At 48.5% G+C, this 26,436-nt stretch overlaps 1 protein-coding gene across 1 annotated transcript; it reads right to left on the bottom strand.

The window, feature by feature from the left end:
- Positions 1-1,275: 1,275 nt before the first annotated feature.
- On the bottom strand, positions 1,276-3,594 carry LOC138359047 (filaggrin-2-like). The gene has a single exon (XM_069317741.1). It carries the CDS (start codon positions 3,592-3,594, stop codon positions 1,276-1,278), a length of 2,319 nt encoding a protein of 772 aa, XP_069173842.1.
- Between the last annotated feature and the right edge of the window lie 22,842 nt (positions 3,595-26,436).

The raw sequence follows: 26,436 nt of genomic DNA, 5'->3' as shown, positions 1-26,436 counted from the left end.
GGTTATGTAGCATTAATAAATGTAAACTAAGCCACAATTATCAATGATTTGTTTTTTTATTATCAGGGGAAAGCGCCAAGTATGACTTAATAGCACTGGGAAGGGATCAGGATAAGGATTTGGGATGGGACGGGGGAGGAGAAGGAATGGTGCCCAACCACTTGGACGGTCGGAGATTGAACGCCGACCTGCATGAAGAGAGACCATCGCTCTACCGTCTAGTCAAAGTGGCTAGACAATTATTGAGAAAAGATGAACATGCTTCGTAAGTGGATATTTAAGTATTTGACGAATCCCGAGCCAGGTCAGTACTTCGAAACTTTCTCGTATTTCGTTTTTCTATTCGAACTTCCGTTGTGTATTTTTGGCCATGGATTAAGAAGTGGCAGACGGGTATGTCACGAGTCGGAACAGTTTTCCCATCCGTTAGGTAGAACGGTTTAGGACATCTTCCCTCCTCAGGACATCTTCTATCCTCAGTCATTTGAAGTATTATTTCTTAGCAGCTGATGAGGTGCCCAGATAACGTCCACAGTTGATTGACAGTTATCCAGCTGGAAGGCGGGACCAAAGAGCCAGAGCTCAACCACCGCAAGCACAACTATATGAGTACACACACACACACTGTCAGAGTAGTTAACAGAAGGAATGCATTAGGCAGTGATGTGGTAGAGGCTGACTCCATACACAGTTTCAAGTGTAGATATGATAGAGCCCCGTAGGCTCAGGAACCTGTACACCAGTTGATTGACGGTTGAGAGACGGGACCAAAGAGCCAGAGCTCAACCCCCGCAAGTACAATTAGGTGAGTACACACACACACACACACACAGACACACACACACACACACATACACACACACACAGACACAGACACACACACACACACACACACACACACACACATACACACTTAACCTAAATCTCCTCCTGAGGCCTTAACAAGCAAACTGGCTTCAGAGGTAATTTATTCACTGATATTGCTCTCCCACGGGAGAGCAATATCAATACAATAAACACGGGTTTAGCGCCCACCTTCACAGAAGCCGTGTATCAACGTTTCACTCTATACAACATCCTCCGCCTACCTAAACATCAGGAACATCACTCAAGTGACGTCTTCAAGCGGCAGCTAGACCGACTCTAACAATACCGTCCAACGGGAACGCAATTGTGATGTTTGGTATTTGTCAAGATGTCCTTCCTTTGTATAGCGTTTGGTACGGGATGTGTCATCCGAGAGAGTGCGGTTAAGTGCAGATCATAATGGGTTTGTTAAGCTGCTTGTCTACTTCCCATGTGGTGATGTGCTGTTTGTTCCTCCATGTGGTGTTTGTTCCTCCATGTGGTGTTTGTTCCTCCATGTGGTGATGTGGTGTTTGTTCCTCCATGTGGTGTTTGTTCCTCCATGTGCTGTTTGTTCCTCCATGTGGTGATGTGCTGTTTGTTCCTCCATGTGGTGATGTGCTGTTTGTTCCTCCATGTGGTGTTTGTTCCTCCATGTGGTGTTTGTTCCTCCATGTGGTGTTTGTTCCTCCATGTGGTGTTTGTTCCTCCATGTGGTGTTTGTTCCTCCATGTGCTGTTTGTTCCTCCATGTGGTGATGTGCTGTTTGTTCCTCCATGTGGTGATGTGGTGTTTGTTCCTCCATGTGCTGTTTGTTCCTCCATGTGCTGTTTGTTCCTCCATGTGGTGATGTGGTGTTTGTTCCTCCATGTGGTGATGTGGTGTTTGTTCCTCCATGTGCTGTTTGTTCCTCCATGTGGTGATGTGCTGTTTGTTCCTCCATGTGCTGTTTGTTCCTCCATGTGGTGATGTGCTGTTTGTTCCTCCATGTGGTGATGTGCTGTTTGTTCCTCCATGTGGTGATGTGGTGTTTGTTCCTCCATGTGGCGATGTGGTGTTTGTTCCTCCATGTGATGTGCTGTTTGTTCCTCCATGTGCTGTTTGTTCCTCCATGTGGTGATGTGCTGTTTGTTCCTCCATGTGGTGATGTGGTGTTTGTTCCTCCATGTGGCGATATGCTGTTTGTTCCTCCATGTGGTGATGTGGTGTTTGTTCCTCCATGTGGTGATGTGGTGTTTGTTCCTCCATGTGGTGATGTGGTGTTTGTTCCTCCATGTGGTGATGTGCTGTTTGTTCCTCCATGTGATGATGTGCTGTTTGTTCCTCCATGTGGTGATGTGGTGTTTGTTCATCCATGTGCTGTTTGTTCCTCCATGTGGTGATGTGGTGTTTGTTCCTCCATGTGGTGATGTGGTGTTTGTTCCTCCATGTGGCGATGTGGTGTTTGTTCCTCCATGTGGTGATGTGCTGTTTGTTCCTCCATGTGGCGATGTGGTGTTTGTTCCTCCATGTGGTGATGTGGTGTTTGTTCCTCCATGTGGCGATGTGGTGTTTGTTCCTCCATGTGGTGATGTGCTGTTTGTTCCTCCATGTGGTGATGTGCTGTTTGTTCCTCCATGTGGTGATGTGTTTGTTCCTCCATGTTATGTGGTGTTTGTTCCTCCATGTGCTGTTTGTTCCTCCATGTGGTGATGTGGTGTTTGTTCCTCCATGTGGTGATGTGGTGTTTGTTCCTCCATGTGGTGATGTGCTGTTTGTTCCTCCATGTGGTGATGTGGTGTTTGTTCCTCCATGTGGTGATGTGCTGTTTGTTCCTCCATGTGGTGATGTGCTGTTTGTTCCTCCATGTGGTGATGTGCTGTTTGTTCCTCCAAGTGGTGATGTGGTGTTTGTTCCTCCATGTGGTGATGTGGTGTTTGTTCCTCCATGTGGTGATGTGCTGTTTGTTCCTCCATGTGGTGATGTGCTGTTTGTTCCTCCATGTGGCGATGTGGTGTTTGTTCCTCCATGTGGTGATGTGTTTGTTCCTCCATGTGGTGATGTGGTGTTTGTTCCTCCATGTGGTGATGTGTTTGTTCCTCCATGTGATGTGGTGTTTGTTCCTCCATGTGGTGATGTGGTGTTTGTTCCTCCATGTGGTGTTTGTTCCTCCATGTGGGGATGTGCTGTTTGTTCCTCCATGTGGTGATGTGGTGTTTGTTCCTCCATGTGGTGATGTGGTGTTTGTTCCTCCATGTGGTGATGTGGTGTTTGTTCCTCCATGTGGTGATGTGGTGTTTGTTCCTCCATGTGGTGATGTGGTGCTTGTTCCTCCATGTGGTGATGTGGTGTTTGTTCCTCCATGTGGTGATGTGGTGTTTGTTCCTCCATGTGGTGATGTGGTGTTTGTTCCTCCATGTGGTGATGTGCTGTTTGTTCCTCCATGTGGTGATGTTTTGTTTGTTCCTCCATGTGGGGATGTGGTATCTGTTCCTCCATGTGGTGATGTGGTGTTTGTTCCTTCATGTGGTGATGTGGTGTTTGTTCCTCCATGTGGTAATGTGGTGTTTGTTCCTCCATGTGATGATGTGGTGTTTGTTCCTCCATGTGGTGATGTGGTGTTTGTTCCTCCATGTGGTGATGTGGTGTTTGTTCCTCCATGTGGTGATGTGGTGTTTGTTCCTCCATGTGGTAATGTGGTGTTTGTTCCTCCATGTGATGATGTGGTGTTTGTTCCTCCATGTGGTGATGTGGTGTTTGTTCCTTCATGTGGTGATAAAAAGTCGAGAAAAGTTTTAGCACGACATATTTCCACATTTAATCACACAATCTGCATCAAGAACACAAGTCGAGGAATAATGGTAAAGTATGTCCAAAATTAGCATTAGATTGCATGAGATACTGACATTAACGTTGTGTGGTGTTGTGTTGTGTGTTGTGTGGTGGTGGTGTGTGTGTGTGTGTGTGTGTGTGTGTGTGTGTGTGTGTGTGTGTGTGTGTGTGTGTGTGTGTGTGTGTGTGTGTGTGTGTGGAGGAGACCTGAGCACAGGGTCGACCCGAGCCCTCCGGGTACCCCCCATCTAAATCAAGATCATGGTGGAAAAATACCCACCATTAACGCCTGTGCACTAACCGTCCAAGATGGCGGCAGACAGAACTAACAGAGAACGCTAATCTGATCCCTGTTCTCGTTTTCTTCGAGCGGCCGACGCCGACTCGCCCAGACAAGCCCCACTCCGCCTTAAGTCTCCTCCGGACATCTTACGAGGCTCCTGCACGCGCTCCCAACATCTACTCTCATCCCTTCACTGAATACACAATACACCTGTGAGTGTGTGTGTGTATTTTTTAAGAAATGTGAAGGGAAATTTGTCTTCTGGGAGTAATATAAGCCATGCAAAATGAAACTAAATAAAGGGTGAAACCCCTTCCCCAAGCAATATCCCTCCCCTCATCTTGTCCTTGTCATTGGAGGAGGTACACAGCATCCCATCACCAGTGAGAGGGGTACACATAATCTTCCCCACAGAGAGGGGTACACAACCCCCTCCCCCCAGAGAGGGGTACACAACCCCCTCCCCCAAGAGGGGTACACAACCCCCTCCCCCTCAGAGAGGTGTATACAACCCCCCTCCTCCCCCCCCCAGAGAGGGGTATACAACCCCCCTCCTCCTCCCCCCAGAGAGGGGTATAAAACCCCCCTCCTCCTCCCCCCAGAGAGGGGTATACAACCCCCCTCCTCCTCCCCCCAGAGAGGGGTATAAAACCCCCTCCTCCTCCCCCCAGAGAGGGGTATAAAACCCCCCTCCTCCTCCCCCCAGAGAGGGGTATACAACCCCCCTCCTCCCTCCCCCCAGAGAGGGGTATACAACCCCCCTCCTCCTCCCCCCAGAGAGGGGTATAAAACCCCCCTCCTCCTCCCCCCAGAGAGGGGTATACAACCCCCCTCCCCCTCCCCCCAGAGAGGGGTATACAACCCCCCTCCTCCTCCCCCCAGAGAGGGGTATACAACCCCCCTCCTCCTCCCCCCAGAGAGGGGTATACAACCCCCCTCCTCCCCCCCCCCCCCAGAGAGGGGTATACAACCCCCCTCCTCCTCCCCCCAGAGAGGGGGGTATAAAACCCCCCTCCTCCTCCCCCCAGAGAGGGGTATACAACCCCCTTCCTCCCCCCCCAGAGGGGGGTACACATTCCCACACATCACTGTAAGGGACATTAGGTTACTGTGAAGGAAGCGAGCTTTAAGCATAATCCACGCCAAACTCAGCTTTAACATTTCCCGATTAGTCACTTAAGAGCGCTTGAGTGGCAGTCGTTGCTCTATTAGACTACGTCAAGGCAGGTACATTAGGCGAGGTTAAGGCAGAGTTGGAGTGGGTTTGGGGACGGCAAGAGCCTCCCAAAAGATAAATTTAGCCGACGAACTTGAAGGGGACGGGTCGAGCTGTTCAGCTTGGAGTATTTATACATAAAGTGGCAGACGCAGAATAAGGCCCGCACGCAAGTATGGACTGGACTCTGATCTAGTAACAGACTGGAGTGACTGACAGTGACTGGCCTATAACTACCCATTACTTCGCCTGAAACCAACCAACCAACCAACCTACCTACCTACCTACCTACCTCTCTCTCATTTCTCTCTCTCTCTCCTCTCTCTCTTTCTCTCTCTCTCTCTCTCTCTCTCTCTCTCTCTCTCTCTCTCTCCCCGTCCACAACAGACATTCCCCAACTTGTCCCGTCATCCACAGTAGCCGCGGGCCGGCCACTGATCCACAGGGACGAGTGGTCGGCTTATCAAAGAATTTATGAATTCATGCCTCCAGGATGTGGGGGGAAGAGGAGAGGACACGCAGTTGGAGACGAGGATGGAGAGAGGGCAAAGTGAAATGCAGGAAGGATGGGGAAGGGGGGAGGAGAAGGAAAACTGGAAGAGTTGGGGAGGTGACACGTAAAGAAAGGGAGAAGGGGGGACATAGGAAGGTGGAGGTAGATGAGAAGCAAGTGGAAAGAGGAGAGAATGAAAAATAAATTAAGAAAAGGAATATATAAAAGCAGAAAAGGTGGAGAGAGAGAGAGAGAGAAAGAGAGAGAGAGAGAGAGAGAGAGAGAGAGAGAGAGAGAGAGAGAGAGAGAGAGAGAGAGAGAGAGAGAGAAAGAGAGAGAGAGAGAGAGAGAGAGAGAGAGAGAGAGAGGGAGAGAGAGAGAGAGAGAGAGAGAGAGAGAGAGAGAGAGAGAGAGAGAGAGACAGAGACAGAGAGAGAGAGAGAGAGAGAGAGAGAGACAGAGAGAGACAGAGAGAGAGAGAGAGAGAGAGAGAGAGAGAGAGAGAGAGAGAGAGAGAGAGAGAGAGAGACAGAGAGAGAGAGGGAGAGAGAGAGAGAGAGAGAGAGACAGAGAGAGAGAGAGAGAGAGAGAGAGAGAGAGAGAGAGAGAGAGAGAGAGAGAGACAGAGACAGAGACAGAGAGAGAGAGAGAGAGAGACAGAGAGAGAGAGAGAGAGAGAGACACCTCCACCATTTATTGGGGAACAGCAGTAATATTCAGTTTTTTTTTTTTATTATTATTATTTCCTACCACAGACGTGGCCACACATTTACAATGCTAACCAGCATATATACATTTTCTTCTGTCCTCCATGGACAGGGTTAGAGATCAGTTAAACATATTGTTCAGGGATATTCAGGAGTGGTGGTGATGATTCTGGTGTTGACCACTGATGGTGATGATCAAAATTAATGACCGATAAACATACTCTAGTGACTAGAGGTATGTTAGGAAGCAGGCTTCCTTCATGACCAAGCAGAAGAAAGAGTAATCATTAGTAATTATTATTATATAATTGTTGTAATTACTAATTACTTTCGGCCTCGGGTGAAAGAGGGCTGTGACGATCTCTGTCAGGAACCCGTAGGTGCGGGACCGGGCCGTCCACCTCCTGGGGCTCGTGCGGCCCCCCAGGCTCTGCTTCAGGAGGCTGGGGTCGTTCCTGCCCTTGCTGGGGTGGTTCTCCGGCCCCGACCACGGCGGTCTCCGGGGTTGGTGTCCCTGTGTCTTCTTTCACCAACTTCGAGGTCAACTCTGGAGCTGGAGCCCCTGGGGGCAGTTCGTTGTTGTCTTCAACCTCGTTCTGACAGTTCCTGCGACGGCGCTGGAACCAATCGTATTGGCGTTTGTCTTTCCATGGGAGACTTTCGGCGTCGTGTAAATGGGAAAGCTGCTGCATGGGTGACAGCTTCTTCCCCATATCAACCTACCATGGCTATGCGCCCTGGAGAGGCCACTTCAGACCGACATCCAGAGAGCAACTCCATAATCTCCTGTGACTGATGGATGCCTACTACTAGTGGATAGTATGATATAATGACATGAATCTACAATGTTGCAGACAATAACTTATAATAATGATAATTTATGATGATGTGGTGATGGTGATGAGTGGCATGGCCACATTAACCATCCTTCACCATACACACAAAACTTAAAACTCCAAAACCCAATTCTCAATATTTCGCTGTTTATTGCTGCCAGTTAATGTCTAACTCATTAGACAACAGACGCGATTGTTCTCTCTCTCTCTCTCTCTCTACTCCCTCTCTCACCCTAGAGCGCTCGCTCGCTCTCCCCCCCCCTAGCTAGCTAGCTAGCTTGCGCGCTCGCTCTCCCCTAGTTAACTTGCTCGCTCTCTCCTTAGCTAACTTTCCCCCTAGAACTATAGAAACCCCGTAAGTGACCCTCGGTGACCTAGACTGACCTCAGACAACAATTCTGGAGACCCCGAACGCAATACTTAAATATATCTGAGCAACTGTGAAAAAATGAAACATTCACTTTGGAGACAAATGCTAGGAGGGGAGAGAGTCTCAAGCAGCTATTTATAAGCCTTCGTCAACTAATGCTGCAGTGATGGAGATGCTTGTGGTGGTAGTGGTTGTAGTGGTGGTGGTAGTGGTTGTAGCAATAGTGGTTGTAGCAGTGGTGGTAGTGGTTGTAGCAGTGGTGGTAGTGGTTGTAGCAGCGGTGGTAGTGGTTGTAGCAGCGGTGGTAGTGGTTGTAGCAGCGGTAGTAGTGATGGTAGCAGTGGAGGTAGTGATGGTAGCAGTGGTGGTAGTGATGGTAGCAGTGGAGGTAGTGGTGGTGGTAGTGGTGGTGGTAGTGGTGGTAGCAGTAGTGGTAGTGGTGGTAGTGGTGCTAGTGGTTGTAGCAGTGGTGGTAGTGGTGGTAGCAGTGGTGGTAGCAGTGGTGGTAGTGGTGGTAGCAGTGGTGGTAGCAGTGGTGGTAGCAGTGGTAGCAGTGGTGGTAGCAGTGGTGAAGGCAGTAACAGCAGCTGTAGCATTGACTGAGGAGTTGATTGCTGTGGTGATTGAGGGCGGTGATTGTGACAATGGTGGTAGCTTGCTATAGTGGCAGGAAAAAGATGGGATTCAGTGTATGAGCCAGACACTTCTCGGGTAAGTGAGAGAGGTGGGAGGGGGGGGGGCGGTTAGTGCAGCAGCACGGCCGCTAATCCCTACACGGCTGATATAATTACTGAATACCGATACACAACTTGTTAGCACACACCGCCCGGATTAATATGCATGAGACTGGCCAGGCGGCCCTGGTGCCACAGATAGGAGTGGTGTGTGGTGGTGGTGGTGGTGGTGTGGTGTTGGTGGTGGTGGTGGTGGTCGTCGTGATGGTGTGAGAACAGCTTAAAAATGTGAGCGGTCACCACTAAAACTGACGCCCCTCCCTCACAATGATAACTAAACAGTCGCCGCCAGCCTCCAGCCGTGGCGCCGCATGCCGTGTGTTCTCTTCAATGAGGAGTGGCACCACAGAGACACAAGGAGTCTACCACTCTGTACATGTACACTGGTGCTGTACTGATGTACTCCTTCATCCTAAGATGAAGGTAGTGCTTGAGACATCCTAAGATGATTGACACTGAGACTTTCAGATGAAGATCTACAGCATCCGTCGAGGCCAGCTTGGATATATCCTTGAATACCCTCTGGTGGAGCCAGCGGCACGTAGCCAGTGACGGGGCCAGCGTCACGTAGCCAGTGACGGGGCCAGCGTCACGTAGCCAGTGACGGGGCCAGCGTCACGTGGCCAGTGACGGGGCCAGCGTCACGTGGCCAGTGACGGGGCCAGCGTCACGTAGCCAGTGACGGGGCCAGCGTCACGTAGCCAGTGACGGGGCCAGCGTCACGTAGCCAGTGACGGGGCCAGCGTCACGTAGCCAGTGACGGGGCCAGCGTCACGTAGCCAGTGACGGGGCCAGCGTCACGTAGCCAGTGACGGGGCCAGCGTCACGTAGCCAGTGACGGGGCCAGCGGCACGTGGCCAGTGACGGGGCCAGCGTCACGTGGCCAGTGACGGGGCCAGCGGCACGTAGCCAGTGACGGGGCCAGCGTCACGTGGCCAGTGACGGGGCCAGCGTCACGTGGCCAGTGACGGGGCCAGCGTCACGTGGCCAGTGACGGGGCCAGCGGCACGTAGCCAGTGACGGGGCCAGCGTCACGTAGCCAGTGACGGGGCCAGCGTCACGTAGCCAGTGACGGGGCCAGCGGCACGTGGCCAGTGACGGGGCCAGCGTCACGTAGCCAGTGACGGGGCCAGCGGCACGTGGACAGTGACGGGGCCAGCGGCACGTGGCCAGTGACGGGGCCAGCGTCACGTGGCCAGTGACGGGGCCAGCGTCACGTGGCCAGTGACGGGGCCAGCGTCACGTAGCCAGTGACGGGGCCAGCGTCACGTGGCCAGTGACGGGGCCAGCGTCACGTGGCCAGTGACGGGGCCAGCGTCACGTGGCCAGTGACGGGGCCAGCGGCACGTAGCCAGTGACGGGGCCAGCGTCACTCAATATTGCTGGCGTAGCGTCCAGATGAGCGTATAAGGACGGTAGTGCTTAGCCAGAACAGGCTAAACGCGCCTTGCAGCCTACCCTCTCAAACACCACTCTATCCATCACACTTGTCACTCCCCTGTCAAGTCTCTTCCGTCACACGTGCCCCCCTTATTATGCCTCCTTTCTTGCAGTACTTATCTCCCATTTCTCCTTTTCCTTATTCTCCACTTCTTCCAGATCCTCTTTTTTTGTTTGAATCTCTCCAGCTTAAATCCAACTCCAAGTGTCGCGTCAGGGGACGAAGACAAGTGGAAGCTACTGAATTCAAATTAATATGGCGGGCGCGTCGGGTGGTGGTGCTGGTGGGAGAGGCCGTCCGTCACCACTGTCCTCCACACAAAGCCGCCGGCGATACAAGTGTGTGGAGCCCTAAATTTGTTGAACTACGGGGCATCCGCTTACAACGAGCAGCGCCGTTTGTCACCCGTTTGGTGCGTGTGGCGGGGTGGGGGGAGGGGGGGGAGTGTTTGTGTATGGGGAGGGGGAAGGTACAGTTGTGTGTGTGTGTGTGTGTGTGTGTGTGTGTGTGTGTGTGTGTGTGTGTGTGTGTGTGTGTGTGTGTGTGTGTGTGTGTGTGTGTATTCACCTAATTGTGCTTGCGGGGGTTGTCAATCAATTAACTGATTTACCCCCGACCCCGACCCCGGGGAGGAAGCAGCCCGTAGCAGCTGTCTAACTCCCAGGTACCTATTTTTCTGCTAGGTGAACAGGTGCATCAGGGTGAAAGAAACTCTGCCCATTTGTTTCCCCCATCGCCGGGTGAGTGACACGCATCGTCTGTGTGTGTGTGTGTGTGTGTGTGTGTGTGTGTGTGTGTGTGTGTGTGTGTGTGTGTGTGTGTGTGTGTGTGTGTGTACTCGCTTATTTGTGTCTGCAGGATCGAGCATTGACTCATGGATCCCGCCTTTCTAGCCATCGGATGACTCCGATGGCTAGAAAGGTCATTTACTGCAATGACTCTGGTCCTATTTCCCTATCATATCTAGTTTTAAAATTATGAATAGAGTTTGCTTCCACAACCTGTTCCCCAAGTGCATTCTATTTTCCACTACTCTCACGCTAAAAGAAAACTTCCTAACATCTCTGTGACTAATCTGAGTTCCCAGCTTCCACCCATGTCCCCTTGTTGTGTTCGTATTACGTGTTAACATTTTGTCTATTTCCACTCTGTCAATTCCCTTGAGTATTTTATAGGTCCTATCATATCCCCCTTCTATCTTTTTTTCTAGTCTCGTAAGGTTCAGTTCATTCAGGCGCTCTTCATATCCCATCCCTCGTAACTATGGAACTAGCCTCGTCGAAAACTTTTGAGCCTTTTCCAGTTTCCTTATGTGTTTCTTCAGGTGGGGACTCCATGATGGGGTGGCATACTCTAAGACTGGTCTCACGTAGGCAGTGTAAGGCGCCCTAAATGCCTCCTTATATAGGTTTCTGAATGATGTTTTAACTTTTGCAAGTTACCCTAGATGCTGTCGTTATCCTGTTTATATGTGCCTCAGGAGTTAGATTGGGTGTTACGTCCTCTCCCAGGTCTCTTTCTCGCGTCGTCACAGGTAGGCAGTTCCCCTTCAATGTGTATTGTCCCTTTGGTCTCCTGTCACCTAATCCCATTTCCATAACTTTACATTTGCTCGTATTGAACTCCAGTAGCCATTTCTCTGACCATCTCTGCAATCCGTTCAAGTCCTCTTGGAGGATTCTACAATCCTCATCTGTCACAACTCTTCTCATAAACTTTGCGTCATCCGCGAACATCGACATGAGGGACTCTACTCCTGTAAACATGTCGTTAACATATATTAGAAATAGAATTGGTCTCAGCACCGATACTTAAGGTACTCCACTCGTTACTGTTCGCCAGTCCGACTTCTCGCCTCTTACCTTTACTCTGTCTCCTTCCTGTTAGGTAGTTCCTTACCCATACTAAGGCCTTTCCGCTTACTCCCGCCTGCCTCTCAAATTTGAATAGCAGTCTCATGTGCGGTACTGTATCAAAGGCTTTTTGGCAGTCCAGAAAAATGCAGTCTACCCAACCTTCTCTGTCTTATCCTCGTTCTTTTATCATAAAATTCCAAAAAGGTTTGTTAGGCATAATTTCCCTTTCCAGAACCCATGTTGATGTTTGTTCACAAACCTAACGTTCTCCAGGTGTGCAACCAGTCGTAGCCTAATTATTCTTTAAAGTATTTTGCAGGGGATGCTTGTCAGTGATACTGGTCTATAGTTAAGTGCCTCTTCCCTATTCACTTTCTTGAAAATTGGTACGACATTTGCCTTCTTCAAGCATCTGGGCAATTCTCCCGACATAATTGACTCATTAAAGATCCTTACCAGAGACACGCTGAGGGCCTGCGCTGCCTCTTTTAGTATCCACGGTGATACTTTGGTCCAATTACTTTACATGCATCCAGTATTGTCAACTGTTTCATTACCTCCTCTGCTGTCACCTCTAAATCTGATAGTCTTTCATCTAGGGTAATTTCTTAAGAACGGAAGCTGTTCAGGCTCGGTTGTGAACACTCCATGGAAACTGGCATTCAGTGCCTCGCAGATTTCCTTCTCACTTTCTGTATATGCCCCCTCTGTTTTCCTTAGTCTTGTCACTTGGTCACTCGCCAACATTGTTGTTCTTATATGGCTATGTAGTAATTTATGTTGCTTTTTTTCGCTTTGATCGCAATATCGTTCTCATAATTTCTTGACGATACTTTTCGTATGTTAATGTAACCGTTCCTAGCTCTGTTGCATCTAATCCATTTAAGGTATCAAAGTATCTAATCTAATCCATCTAATCCTGTGTGTGTACTCCCCTAATTGTGTTTGCAGGGGGGGGTTGAACTCTGGCTCTTTGGTCCCGCCTCTCAACTGTCAATCAACAGGTGTACAGATTCCTGAGCCTATTGGGCTCTATCATATCTACACTTGAAACTGTGTATGGAGTCAGCCTCCACCACATCACTTCCTAATGCATTCTATTTGTCAACCACTCTGACACTAAAAAAGTTCTTTCTAATATCTCTGTGGCTTATTTGGGCACTCAGTTTCCACGTGTGTCCCCTAGTGCGTGTGCCCCTTGTGTGTGTGTGTGTGTGTGTGTGTGTGTGTGTGTGTGTGTGTGTGTGTGTGTGTGCCATTTGTATTTGTGCCTGCAGAATCTAGCTATTAGCTCTTGGACCCCGCCTTTCTAACCGTCGGCTGTCTGATGCAGTGACTCCCGACCTCTTTTCCTCCATCATATCAAGTCCATCCTCCTGTCTAGGCAGTAGTTATAGTAACGATGAAGACCATCGTGCATATATTGACGTAAAATGCAATCAGAAAGTAGAAATCGGTATTACTGAATTGGACAAACCGGGAAAATTCCTAACTGTTATTGCCTACACACACACACACTGTGTGTGAAAGGGGGGAACTGTTAGTGAGGTACGGGGATATGGGAGGTGGTGGTTGTGGTGTAGGGTGGGTGTGGGCGGTGATAGTGTGGGCCGTGATGTGGGCGGTGATAGTGTGGGTGGTGATGTGGGCGGTAGAGGTGGACCTAATTAGAGATTCCAGAAATAGAACAGATCTCTCAACCATGGCTGAAGAAAATGTGAAAGGAACAGAAAGCCATACAAACGGTAAATTGGAAATAGTTGATAGAAAGTAAAATAGAAAATACGTAAATACAAAACCCCAACAGAAATATCCACCGTCAGTAATGATCACGTACTTACAATTCAAGGTTCTTAAACCAAGTATAAAAATAAATCGCTTGAAACCCCCAAAGACCAGCACGAAGTTATGTTTAGAGACCTGGTCGAGGACCGGGCCGTGGGGACTCTATGCCCCGAACCATTTCAAGATAACCTCAAGATAACCATCTCTATAGTCATCTGGAGGGTATATCTTTTAAGTTTATTCACGAACAATACACACACACACACACACACACACACACACACACACACACACACACACACACACACAATATCAGACATCAACGCAAGTATATGGGACTTGGAAATTCACACGATTGCACTCTGCCGGGTGTTCTGATTCCACGACCTCCATATTTATAAAGAAGTGCCAACTTCCATTACCGCGGGCAGTGTAATACGAGAACAACTTCTATACTAAAGAGGTATCAGAGGCACTTAAATCAGCAGATACGGCACTACTCCCCAACGGAGATAGCAGAGCATTGGCAAGAAACTCTAAGACCCGTGGCGCACTCACGCAAATTTTATGAGAAAAAACTACACCGTACCACATAAGGATGTCATCCTTCGCAGATGGCATTATAACATGAATACTGCATTACGTTGTCCGTTCTCCATTAGATCAGATAACACAATGAAAGATGCAATCACATGTTGACCAGACCACACACTAGAAATTGAAGGGACGACGACGTTTCGGTCCGTCCTGGACCATTCTCAAGTTGAATCGACTTGAGAATGGTCCAGGACGGACCGAAACGTCGTCGTCCCTTCAATTTCTAGTGTGTGGTCTGGTCAACATACTTCAGCCACGTTATTGTGACTCATCGCCTGCATGCAATCACATCTTTCCATATAATGGAAACGACGTGTAAATTATGTCTAGAAATATAATTATGACGGCTGATAATGAAAATTATTTAATATAATTATGACGGCTGATAAGGAAAATTATTTAAAATAAAAACGCCACTCTTAAATAATCGTACTTTTCAAATCACTTGAATGAAATACGTATCTGTACGTATCTCCTCTTTCAGGCCGGTAATACAGGCTGTCAGTGAGCCAATTATACTCTTGAGGTTATCTTGAGGTTATCTTGAGATGATTTCGGGGCTTTAGTGTCCCCGCGGCCCGGTCCTCGACCAGGTCTCCACCCCCAGGAAGCAGCCCGTGACAGCTGACTAACACCCAGGTACCTATTTTACTGCTAGGTAACAGGGGCATAGGGTGAAAGAAACTCTGCCCATTGTTTCCCGCCGGCGCCTGGGATTGAACCCGGGACCACAGGATCACAAGTACAGCGTGCTGTCCGCTCGGCCGACTGGCTCCCCACACATGCATAGTAAAACATCTCATTTGGATTATTTTACTGTACATAGAATATACTCTCTAGAAAAGAGGCGAGAAAGATGATCTACGCATGTAAAAGAGAATGTGTGTGTGTATGTTCAAGGTTGCGACCAGACGCTTGGCGCCAGCCTCACTAAACTCTCCAGATTGACTGACAAGTGTTGGGGAATGGACACGTGGAAATCGAGGTTGTCCCCCATGTCCCCTTTCCATAATACTTGATTCCAACCTCCTTAAATACAAGACTCCATCCTCACTTAAGATTTCACATACTAAATAATGCCTAAGTGTTGGGAGAGCCCAGATTCTATACCCTCCCTAGATGGGCAGTGCTCGGATAGCGAAGGTGGTTAGTGATGAAGATGGTGCGTAGTGAAGAAGTCATCTCCGAAGGGGAGCCGGTCGGCCGAGCGGACAGCACACTGGACTTGTGATCCTGTGGTCCCGGGTTCGATCTCGGGCGCCGGCGAGGAACAATGGGCAGAGTTTCTTTCACCCTATGCCCCTGTTACCTAGCAGTAAAATAGGTACCTGGGTGTTAGCCAGCTGTCACGGGCTGCTTCCTGGGGGTGGAGGCCTGGTCGAGGACCGGGCCGCGGGGACACTAAAAAGCCCCGAAATCATCTCAAGATAAGAATACCTCCGTCTCCAAGGTCAGGTCCTAAATCTGCAGAATATGTAGCAATTAATTGGATATCAAGATATGCTAGGACGTGTAGGGGTGCCACAAGGAGAGAGAACACCGCATCAACATCTCAGGTTCCCGAATTGTCAACCTTTTCCATATATCTAAAAACAAATATTGCCAGAACAAACGTTGACCATTTCAATACTCAAACGACCAGTTTCTGCACAAAGTACCGGATCAGCTAGGTAGTGGTGTGGGCCTGCAGGTTACTGCCAGCCACAGCCGCGTCGATCAAGCCGTGATCAAGTTTGACCACTGACTGGGCTGAAGGAATAGAACTCTCGAAATCGACCACAGGTATCTTCAGGTAATGAGCACATTTGTAAGTATGGGCGTACTTAAGCCTCGACAATCTTGGGATTACTTGGGTTAGCTTATGTTATTAACGGTATTATGTTTAGGTTCGTCTCCTAGACGGTGTTAGCTCTAGCTTCCCCGAAATATTTTAATGTTATTTGATGTTAATTTCTTTATTAATAGCAATGGTTGCTTCCAATCGAGGCCATCTTCTCCAGCAACGGAATTAGATCCTGCAGAGTTGACCATTGCACCATTTAAGTCTCAATAAATCATTTGTGTGTAATGTTCATTCCTTATTCACTGTCGTTAAATTTATATATATATATATATATATATATATATATATATATATATATATATATATATATATATATATATATATATATATATATATATTTGCTGACGTTAGACTATTTTCCAGTACTGCTTGAGACCATCACTCGTCCCCCCCCCTCCATAATAGTTACCACACACACACATTTCCTGATGAGGATCAGACACCCATGATGGTCGCAATAGAAAATGGGTGTGTCGTAACTATTGGGGGATTTGACACGCATGATGGTTTCTAATAGTTACGACCCCCCCTGCCCCACCCATTTCCTGTAGTTAAGACTATGTTGGGTGGTTGGAGAAATTGGTTCCCGGACCTCTTGGAGGAGGAGCTGGGAAGTGCCAGCAATACCCTGGAAGGCTGATTAACTCTTAATTGAAACTATCACTCTGTACCATCCATCCCTCTCTCCCTCTCTTTACTGCTGGCCTTTCCTCCTTTCTTGCGTCTCTCTCAATCTCTCCGTCCCGTTCTTCCTTTTTTATTTCCTCCTTTCCTCGTACTTTTTCTCATTTTCCCCTCATCCAAACTTGTATTTAGAGTGCGTGAGGGGTACTCGTGGGTGAGTGCCCGATTGCTGCGTGTTAATTAATAATTTAATTGATTATTAATTATTAATTAATAATTAATTATTAATTAATTAGTTAATTATTAATTAGTTAATTATTAATTAATAATTAATAATTTAGTGCCTGTCGTAGCCCGATTACCTCGTGAAAGTTTTCATAAAAATGAAAAAGGCTTCCTTGGATTTTCCCCACATAGAGTAATGTTTTTGAAAATAGAATAATACTCATGAAGCCCTTACTTTTTGTGTTGATTAGAGAAGCTTATTTGCATTTACTTGTATATATATTTTACTAATATAAGCGGATATGTATTAATACTTTGAGGGAGCCCGGTGGTGTATTTCTGTACCTTTGATGATGGAGAATGGCAGCCACAAGCACGATGCATTTATTTAGTTTTCACTGGAATTTTGATCTAATTGTTTTACTGTAGTTGTCTGGACTTGTTGGACAGGCTATTTTGTTCTGGTATACTTTGTCCGATAATGTGCCGGCAGCAGCATCCTCCTCTCATCTTGTGTTATCCTGGGAGTGTCGGCATCATCCTCTCATCTTGTGTTGACATCCTGGGAGTGTCAGCATCATCCTCTCATCTTGTGTTATCCTGGGAGTGTCGGCATCATCCTCTCATCTTGTGTTATCCTGGGAGTGTCAGCATCCTCCTCTCATCTTGTGTTGACATCCTGGGAGTGCCAGCATCCTCCTCCTCTCATCCTGTGTTGACATCCTGGGAGTGTCAGCATCCTCCTCTCATCTTGTGTTGACATCCTGGGAGTGCCAGCATCCTCCTCTCATCTTGTGTTGACATCCTGGGAGTGCCAGCATCCTCCTCTCATCTTGTGTTGACATCCTGGGAGTGTCAGCATCATCCTCTCATCCTGTGTTGACATCCTGGGAGTGTCAGCATCATCCTCTCATCTTGTGTTGACATCCTGGGAGTGTCAGCATCATCCTCTCATCCTGTGTTGACATCCTGGGAGTGTCAGCATCATCCTCTCATCTTGTGTTGACATCCTGGGAGTGTCAGCATCATCCTCTCATCCTGTGTTGACATCCTGGGAGTGTCAGCATCCTCCTCTCATCTTGAGTTGACATCCTGGGAGTGCCAGCATCCTCCTCTCATCCTGTGTTGACATCCTGGGAGTGTCAGCATCCTCCTCTCATCTTGTGTTGACATCCTGGGAGTGTCAGCATCCTCATCTCATCTTGTGAGATAAGGAAAGCAAAAAGAAACTATGAAGTTCGCATAGCAGGGCAAGCAAAGACAAATCCTAAAGGGTTTTTTTCAGTTATATCGTACTAAGACTAGGGAAAGGATAGGTCCATTAAAAACTGAGACAGGTCAAATAACAGATAGTGATGAAGAGATGAGTAGTATTTTTAATAAATATTTTGTATCTGTATTTACTAAAGAGGAACTTAACAATATGCCTTCAGCCGAACAAGTCTATGTGGGTGGGGACGAGGACAGGTTGACGAGTTTAGCAGTTACCAGGGAGGATGGTCTTAAACAAATAGTAAAACTCAAACCAAACAAATCCCCAGGGCCGGATGAAGTGTTTGCCAGGGTGCTTAAAGAATGCAAAGAGGAGCTTTGTGACCCACTGTCAACCATATTTAATAAATCAATAGAGTCAGGCAGAGTGCCAGAGTTTTGGAAAGTTGCTAATGTGATACCAGTTTTTAAGAAAGGAGATAGATCACTTGCGTCTAACTATCGACCAATTAGCCTAACGTCTATTGTGGGAAAGTTACTCGAATCTATAATAGCAAATAAAATTCGTCTTCATCTTGAAAAACATAAATTAATAATTGAGTCGCAACATGGTTTTATAAATGGCCGTTCATGTTTAACAAATTTGTTATCTTTTTATTCTAGCATTGTTGAGGCAGTTGATAGTGGTAAGGATTGCGATGTTGTATACCTTGACTTTAGCAAAGCTTTTGATACAGTGCCACATGAAAGACTGATTAAAAAGATAGTCTCTCATGGTATTGGGGGTGCTATATTAAGCTGGATTAGGGCATGGCTATACCAAAGGAAACAGAGAGTTAGTATAAATGGAATCAAGTCAGAGTGGGAAAATGTTGTAAGTGGAGTGCCTCAAGGCTCTGTCCTGGGACCTCTGTTGTTTATAATATATATAAATGATCTAGATTCAGGTTTGAGTAGCAACATTTGCAAATTTGCCGATGATACGAAAATCGGTAGGGAAATTAATTCGGAGGAGGACTCACTATCACAAGTTGATCTAGATAGGGTTTTGAAATGGTCAAAGGATTGGCAGATGCAGTTTAATGCTGATAAATGTAAAGTTCTGAGGTTAGGTAATGATGATAGAGTTACAAGATACGAGCTAGATGGTGTTGAGATTGCGAAGTCGGATTGCGAAAGGGATCTGGGAGTTATGATTAGTAAGAATTTAAAACAAAAGGATCAATGCATAAATGTTCGTAATAAGGCAAATCGGACACTTGGATTTATTAATCGCAGCGTTAGTAACAAGACACCTGGTGTGGTTCTCAAGCTATATCTTGCTCTAGTTAGGCCCCATTTAGATTATGCAGTTCAGTTTTGGTCGCCATATTATAGAATGGATATAAATTCACTTGAACGTGTCCAGCGTAGGATGACTAAGTTAATTCCCCAAATTAGAAATCTTTCATATGAAGAAAGATTAACAAAGCTTAAGTTGCATTCGCTGGAAAGGCGAAGAGTTAGGGGCGACATGATAGAGGTTTACAAGTGGGTGAATGGACATAACAAAGGGGATATTAATGGGGAATTGAAAGTATCAACACAAGACAGAACACGAAACAATGGGTATAAATTGGATAAGTTTAGATTTAGGAAAGACTTGGGTAAATACTGGTTCAGTAACAGGGTTGTTGATTTGTGGAACCAATTGCCGCGTAACATTGTGGAGGTGGGGTCCCTCGATTGTTTCAAGCGCGGGTTGGACAAGTATATGAGTGGGATTGGGTGGTTATAAATAGGAGCTGCCTCGTGTGGGCCAACAGGCCTTCTGCAGTTGCCTTTGTTCTTATGTTCTTATGTTCTTATGTTCTTATGTTCTTGTGTTGACATCCTGGGAGTGTCAGCATCCTCCTCCTCTCATCCTGTGTTGACATCCTGGGAGTGTCAGCATCCTCCTCTCATCTTGTGTTGACATCCTGGGAGTGTCAGCATCCTCCTCTCATCTTGTGTTGACATCCTGGGAGTGTCAGCATCATCCTCTCATCCTGTGTTGACATCCTGGGAGTGTCAGCATCCTCCTCCTCTCATCCTGTGTTGACATCCTGGGAGTGTCAGCATCCTCCTCTCATCTTGTGTTGACATCCTGGGAGTGCCAGCATCCTCCTCTCATCCTGTGTTGACATCCTGGGAGTGTCAGCATCCTCCTCCTCTCATCCTGTGTTGACATCCTGGGAGTGTCAGCATCCTCCTCTCATCCTGTGTTGACATCCTGGGAGTGTCAGCATCCTCATCCTGTGTTGACATCCTGGGAGTGTCAGCATCCTCCAATCATCCTGTGCTGAGATCCTGGGAGTGCCAGCATCCTTCACTCATCTTGTACTAGCATCCTAGGAGTCACCGCCACTCACTCATCCTGTGCCAGCATCCTGGGAGTGCCAACATCCTTCAACAGTCTGAGCTGACAAAAAATTATCCTGCTTTAAGCAAACAAGATCAAATAATCACAAATGTATAATCATCTTCCCCTTGGCGCCTGAAATGAATGAGTGAAAAATAATTAAGGTTTATACACGGCTACAAATCATCACGTTAAAAAAGCTTTTTTTTTGAACAAAAAATAAATCACTTTGCTTCATTACCGAGAATGTAAACACCAGTGAGCCTTTTGTGTAGAATCGTACGTCCGTTCATCTAGTTGTGCTTACGCAGTCAAGCATAGGCTCTTGGGACCTGGCTTTCCAGCTGTCGGTCGTCTAATGAAGTGGCTCAAGTTACCTAAAGTGCCTGCCTTCTTGTCTATTTTGAAATTGTGAATGGAATTGGGTTCTATACTGCCTCCTTTCCGGTACGTTGATCTGTTGTCTTACCATTACGATCAGAGAGTCCTTATTGTGCAGCTACGAGGCTCTTGTGCTCGTCTAGATCACTCTTGTGTGCTCTCTGCTCTCTACTTGTCTAGTGTAAAAAGCTCTTCTAGATGAGGCAGCCAACATGGGCCATACTTGATGAGGCAGCCAACATGGGCCATACTTGATGAGGCAGCCAACATGGGCCATACTTGATGAGGCAGCCAACATGGGCCATACTAGATGAGGCAGCCAACATGGGCCATACTTGATGAGGCAGCCAACATGGGCCATACTAGATGAGGCAGCCAACATGGGCCATACTAGATGAGGTAAGCCAACATGGGCCATACTAGATGAGGTAAGCCAACATGGGCCATACTAGATGAGGCAGCCAACATGGGCCATACTAGATGAGGCAGCCAACATGGGCCATACTAGATGAGGTAAGCCAACATGGGCCATACTAGATGAGGTAAGCCAACATGGGCCATACTAGATGAGGCAGCCAACATGGGCCATACTAGATGAGGCAGCCAACATGGGCCATACAAGATGAGGCAACCAACATGGGCCATAGTAGATGAGGCAGCCAACATGGGCCATACTAGATGAGGCAACCAACATGGGCCATAGTAGATGAGGCAGCCAACATGGGCCATACTAGATGAGGCAACCAACATGGGCCATACAAGATGAGGCAACCAACATGGGCCATACAAGATGAGGCAGCCAACATGGGCCATACTAGATGAGGCAACCAACATGGGCCATACAAGATGAGGCAGCCAACATGGGCCATACTAGATGAGGCAGCCAACATGGGCCATACAAGATGAGGCAACCAACATGGGCCATACAAGATGAGGCAGCCAACATGGGCCATACTAGATGAGGAAGCCAACATGGGCCATACAAGATGAGGCAACCAACATGGGCCATAGTAGATGAGGCAGCCAACATGGGCCATACTAGATGAAGCAGCCAACATGGGCCATACTAGATGAGGCAACCAACATGGGCCATACAAGATGAGGTAGCCAACATGGGCCATACTAGATGAAGCAGCCAACATGGGCCATACAAGATGAGGCAACCAACATGGGCCATACAAGATGAGGCAACCAACATGGGCCATACTAGATGAGGCAACCAACATGGGCCATACAAGATGAGGCAACCAACATGGGCCATACTAGATGAGGCAACCAACATGGGCCATACAAGATGAGGCAGCCAACATGGGCCATACAAGATGAGGCAACCAACATGGGCCATACAAGATGAGGCAACCAACATGGGCCATACAAGATGAGGCAGCCAACATGGGCCATACAAGATGAGGCAACCAACATGGGCCATACAAGATGAGGCAGCCAACATGGGCCATACTAGATGAGGCAACCAACATGGGCCATACTAGATGAGGCAGCCAACATGGGCCATACAAGATGAGGCAGCCAACATGGGCCATACAAGATGAGGCAGCCAACATGGGCCATACAAGATGAGGCAGCCAACATGGGCCATACAAGATGAGGCAGCCAACATGGGCCATACTAGATGAGGCAGCCAACATGGGCCATACTAGATGAGGCAGCCAACATGGGCCATACAAGATGAGGCAGCCAACATGGGCCATACTAGATGAGGCAGCCAACATGGGCCATACTAGATGAGGCAGCCAACATGGGCCATACAAGATGAGGCAGCCAACATGGGCCATACAAGATGAGGCAGCCAACATGGGCCATACAAGATGAGGCAGCCAACATGGGCCATACAAGATGAGGCAGCCAACATGGGCCTAGAACGCCATAATACCAACCACTACCTCCGTCATGACGATAACTCATCTGATCCTTCAGTCTTGCTAATTACCTCTACTCGTCTCCAGTCGATTCATCACCTCAGCTCATCAGATATCGCCCGAGTCACGGCTACACTCTTGGCTCCTTTTGGGACACTTCCTGGAACCTTCCATGAAAATCCTCGCAAACTGTGCGTACTCATCTTTTTATAACTCCAAGATCAAGCTTTAGTTCTTGGACCCCGCTTTTCCAGCCGGCAGTTATATATTGCAATGACTCCTGAGTATATCAGATATACTTTTGAGATTACTAGTGGACTTCGCTTGTTCAAAATGTTCATTTTGAAGGAAGCAGCCCGTAACAGCTGTCTAACTCCCAGGTACCTATTTACTGCTAGGTAACATGGGCATTAGGGTGAAAGAAACTCTGCCCAGCTGTTCCGCTGGCGCCGGGAATTGAACCCCGGTCCACAGGACTACGTATCCAGCGTGCTGTCCACTCAGCCACCAGGCGGCACGATGTATTCACCTAGTTGTGCTTGCGGGGGATTGAGCTCTGCTCTTTCGGCCCGCCTCTGTGTGATGTGGATGTGTCTATAATTACCTGTAATTTCGGCCCCGACACACACACACACACAGTGTGTGTCTGTGTGTGTGTGTGTGTGTGTGTGTGTGTGTGTGTGTGTGTGTGTGTGTGTGTGTGTGTGTGTGTGTGTAACAGGTGTGAGGGCGTAGGGGCGTGGTGCGCCACTACGGGTCGGGCCGCTCCCAAGGGAAGCAGTATGGGCTGGCAGGCCGCAAAGGTTACTTAGTGTATAATTCAGAGTGGCCTTAACGCCGCAGGCGAACCCGGCCTGGAAAATATTCTAGATTTTAAAGTAGACCGGTCCAGGTGTACTGGGGCGGCCTGGCCCCCTGACACATCCCCGTGCTGCCCAACCGCACCCCCGCCCCGCCTTGCCCTGCCCCCGCCCCACCCCGTTCGGCCCTGCCCAACCTCGCTCCCCATCTCAGCTAAGCTCAACAAGCACAAACTTCAAGTAGTTCAAAATAAGGCGGTAAGAAGAGCAGCAAAACACCGTCCACCATATGATCAGACAGTCCAGGAGCTCCAGGAACTCCTGAACACAACCACTAAACATCAGACTACAGCACCAAGCCACCAGGGTGTGGAACACTGTGGTGATGTTAGAAGACCCCAATGTTAGATTACTCCAAGATGAGACGCCCCACTCCCACAGCTGGTGACCCAAGATGAGACGCCCCACTCCCACAGTTGGTGGCCCAAGATGAGACGCCCCACTCCCACAGCTGGTGGCCCAAGATGAGACGCCCCACTCCCACAGCTGGTGACCCAAGATGAGACGCCCCACTCCCACAGCTGGTGGCCCAAGATGAGACGCCCCACTCCCACAGCTGGTGGCCCAAGATGAGACGCCCCACTCCCACAGCTGGTGGCCCAAGATGAGACGCCCCACTCCCACAGTTGGTGGCCCAAGATGAGACGCCCCACTCCCACAGCTGGTGGCCCAAGATGAGACGCCCCACTCCCACAGTTGGTGGCCCTAGATGAGACGCCCCACTCCCACAGCTGGTGGCCCAAGATGAGACGCCCCACTCCCACAGCTGGTGGCCCAAGATGAGACGCCCCACTCCCACAGCTGGTAGCCCAAGATGAGACGCCCCACTCCCACAGCTGGTAGCCCAAGATGAGACGCCCCACTCCCACAGCTGGTGGCCCAAGATGAGACGCCCCACTCCCACAGCTGGTGGCCCAAGATGAGACGCCCCACTCCCACAGTTGGTGGCCCTAGATGAGACGCCCCACTCCCACAGCTGGTGGCCCAAGATGAGACGCCCCACTCCCACAGTTGGTGGCCCTAGATGAGACGCCCCACTCCCACAGCTGGTGGCCCAAGATGAGACGCCCCACTCCCACAGCTGGTGGCCCAAGATGAGACGCCCCACTCCCACAGTTGGTGGCCCAAGATGAGACGCCCCACTCCCACAGCTGGTGGCCCAAGATGAGACGCCCCACTCCCACAGGTGGTGGCCCAAGATGAGACGCCCCACTCCCACAGGTGGTGGCCCAAGATGAGACGCCCCACTCCCACAGGTGGTGGCCCAAGATGAGACGCCCCACTCCCACAACTGGTGGCCCAAGATGAGACGCCCCACTCCCACAACTGGTGGCCCAAGATGAGACGCCCCACTCCCACAGCTGGTGGCCCAAGATGAGACGCCCCACTCCCACAGCTGGTGGCCCAAGATGAGACGCCCCACTCCCACAGTCAAACAGCATAGATCTAATCGATGGAAACCCCAGCCCCACAGTACATAATCCCCAGATGAAATACTGACCAGAAATCTCTCCCCCAATAATTGAATACATACCAAAAAATCCCATCCCGCCAAAATTTCCCCAAGATCGATATGTGAATTCCCAGCTGCTCCTTCAGACCATATAAACCCACAACTATTCAGAAACAAAGAGCACGAATACAAGGGCTTAGGAATACATCGGCAAGTAAGCAAATACATCACCCCCCCCCCCCCCCCGCCCCGTCCTCAAGCTTAACACGTTCCATTTTTTACGTAATCGATCAATCCGTTCAAAACGCGACGCATTGATAACTTGCTAAAGCACCGCAATGTTGACGTGTTCTTGACATCGGCCTCAGTAGGTTAGGTGGGATGTTGGGGTTGAAACATTCCTCATTAGGATTAATGGGAGGGAGCCGGTCGGCCGAGCGGACAGCACGCTGGACTTGTGATCCTGTGGTCCCGGGTTCGATCCCGGGCGCCGGCGAGAAACAATGGGCAGAGTTTCTTTCACCCTATGCCCCTGTTACCAAGCAGTAAAATAGGTACCTGGGTGTTAGTCAGCTGTCACGGGCTGCTTCCTGGGGGTGGAGGCCTGGTCGAGGACCGGGCCGCGGGGACACTAAAGCCCCGAAATCATCTCAAGATAACCTCAAGATGGTCGCATTTTTAACAGAGTGGCAAATCGAGTGAGGTGAATAGCTCTAGTATGAACATGAATCTAGAATGAAGAGTAATTATAATGATTACATTGTAAGCTGTAAACAATGTATAGTGACACTTACACATTTACAAGTATGGTCAAGGTGTTGAGCTTCAGCTGCTGGGCCGCCTCAACACCGGCGACGTGCAAATGCAGCATCCTCGGCCACAATTTGTACTGTTAATGATCCACTTGACAAATGCCCTTCACTTTCATTCCAGAAATTAACATTTTGACACGTTTAAATTTATTTCAGTTAAATTAAACGTAAAGAAAATTACGGTGTGTGTGTGTGTATGTGTGTGTGTGTGTGTGTGTGTGTGTGTGTGTGTGTGTGTGTGTGTGTGTGTGTGTTTGTGTGTGTGTGTGTGTGTGTGTGTGTGTGTGTGTGTGTATACTCACCTAGTTGTACTCACCTAGTTGTGCTTGCGGGGGTTGAGCTCTGGCTCTTTGGTCCCGCCTCTCAACTGTCAATCAACAGGTGTACAGGTTCCTGAGCCTATTGGGCTCTATCATATCTACACTTGAAACTGTGTATGGAGTCAGCCTCCACCACATCACTGCCTAATGCATTCCATTTGTCAACCACTCTGACACTAAAAAAGTTCTTTCTAATATCTCTGTGGCTCATTTGGGTGTGTGTGTGTGTGTGTGTGTGTGTGTGTGTGTGTGTGTGTGTGTGTGTGTGTGTGTGTGTGTGTGTGTGTGTGTGTGTGTGTGTTCACCTAATTATGCCTCCAGGATCGTGCAATAGCTCTTGGACCTGGCTTTTCTATCCACCAGTTGTCAATTGCAATGACTATTTCCCATTATCTCCACTTTTAACATAATGGATAATGACCAAACCACAACTCAGACGATAGAGAAACGTCGTCGCTTCACCATCTTCTGAAG

Source organism: Procambarus clarkii, chromosome 88 (genome assembly GCF_040958095.1).
Source record: "Procambarus clarkii isolate CNS0578487 chromosome 88, FALCON_Pclarkii_2.0, whole genome shotgun sequence".
NCBI classification, from domain to species: Eukaryota; Metazoa; Arthropoda; class Malacostraca; order Decapoda; family Cambaridae; genus Procambarus; species Procambarus clarkii.
The sequence above is the reverse complement of the archived record's forward strand: the minus strand, read 5'-3'. Positions and strand labels throughout refer to the sequence as shown.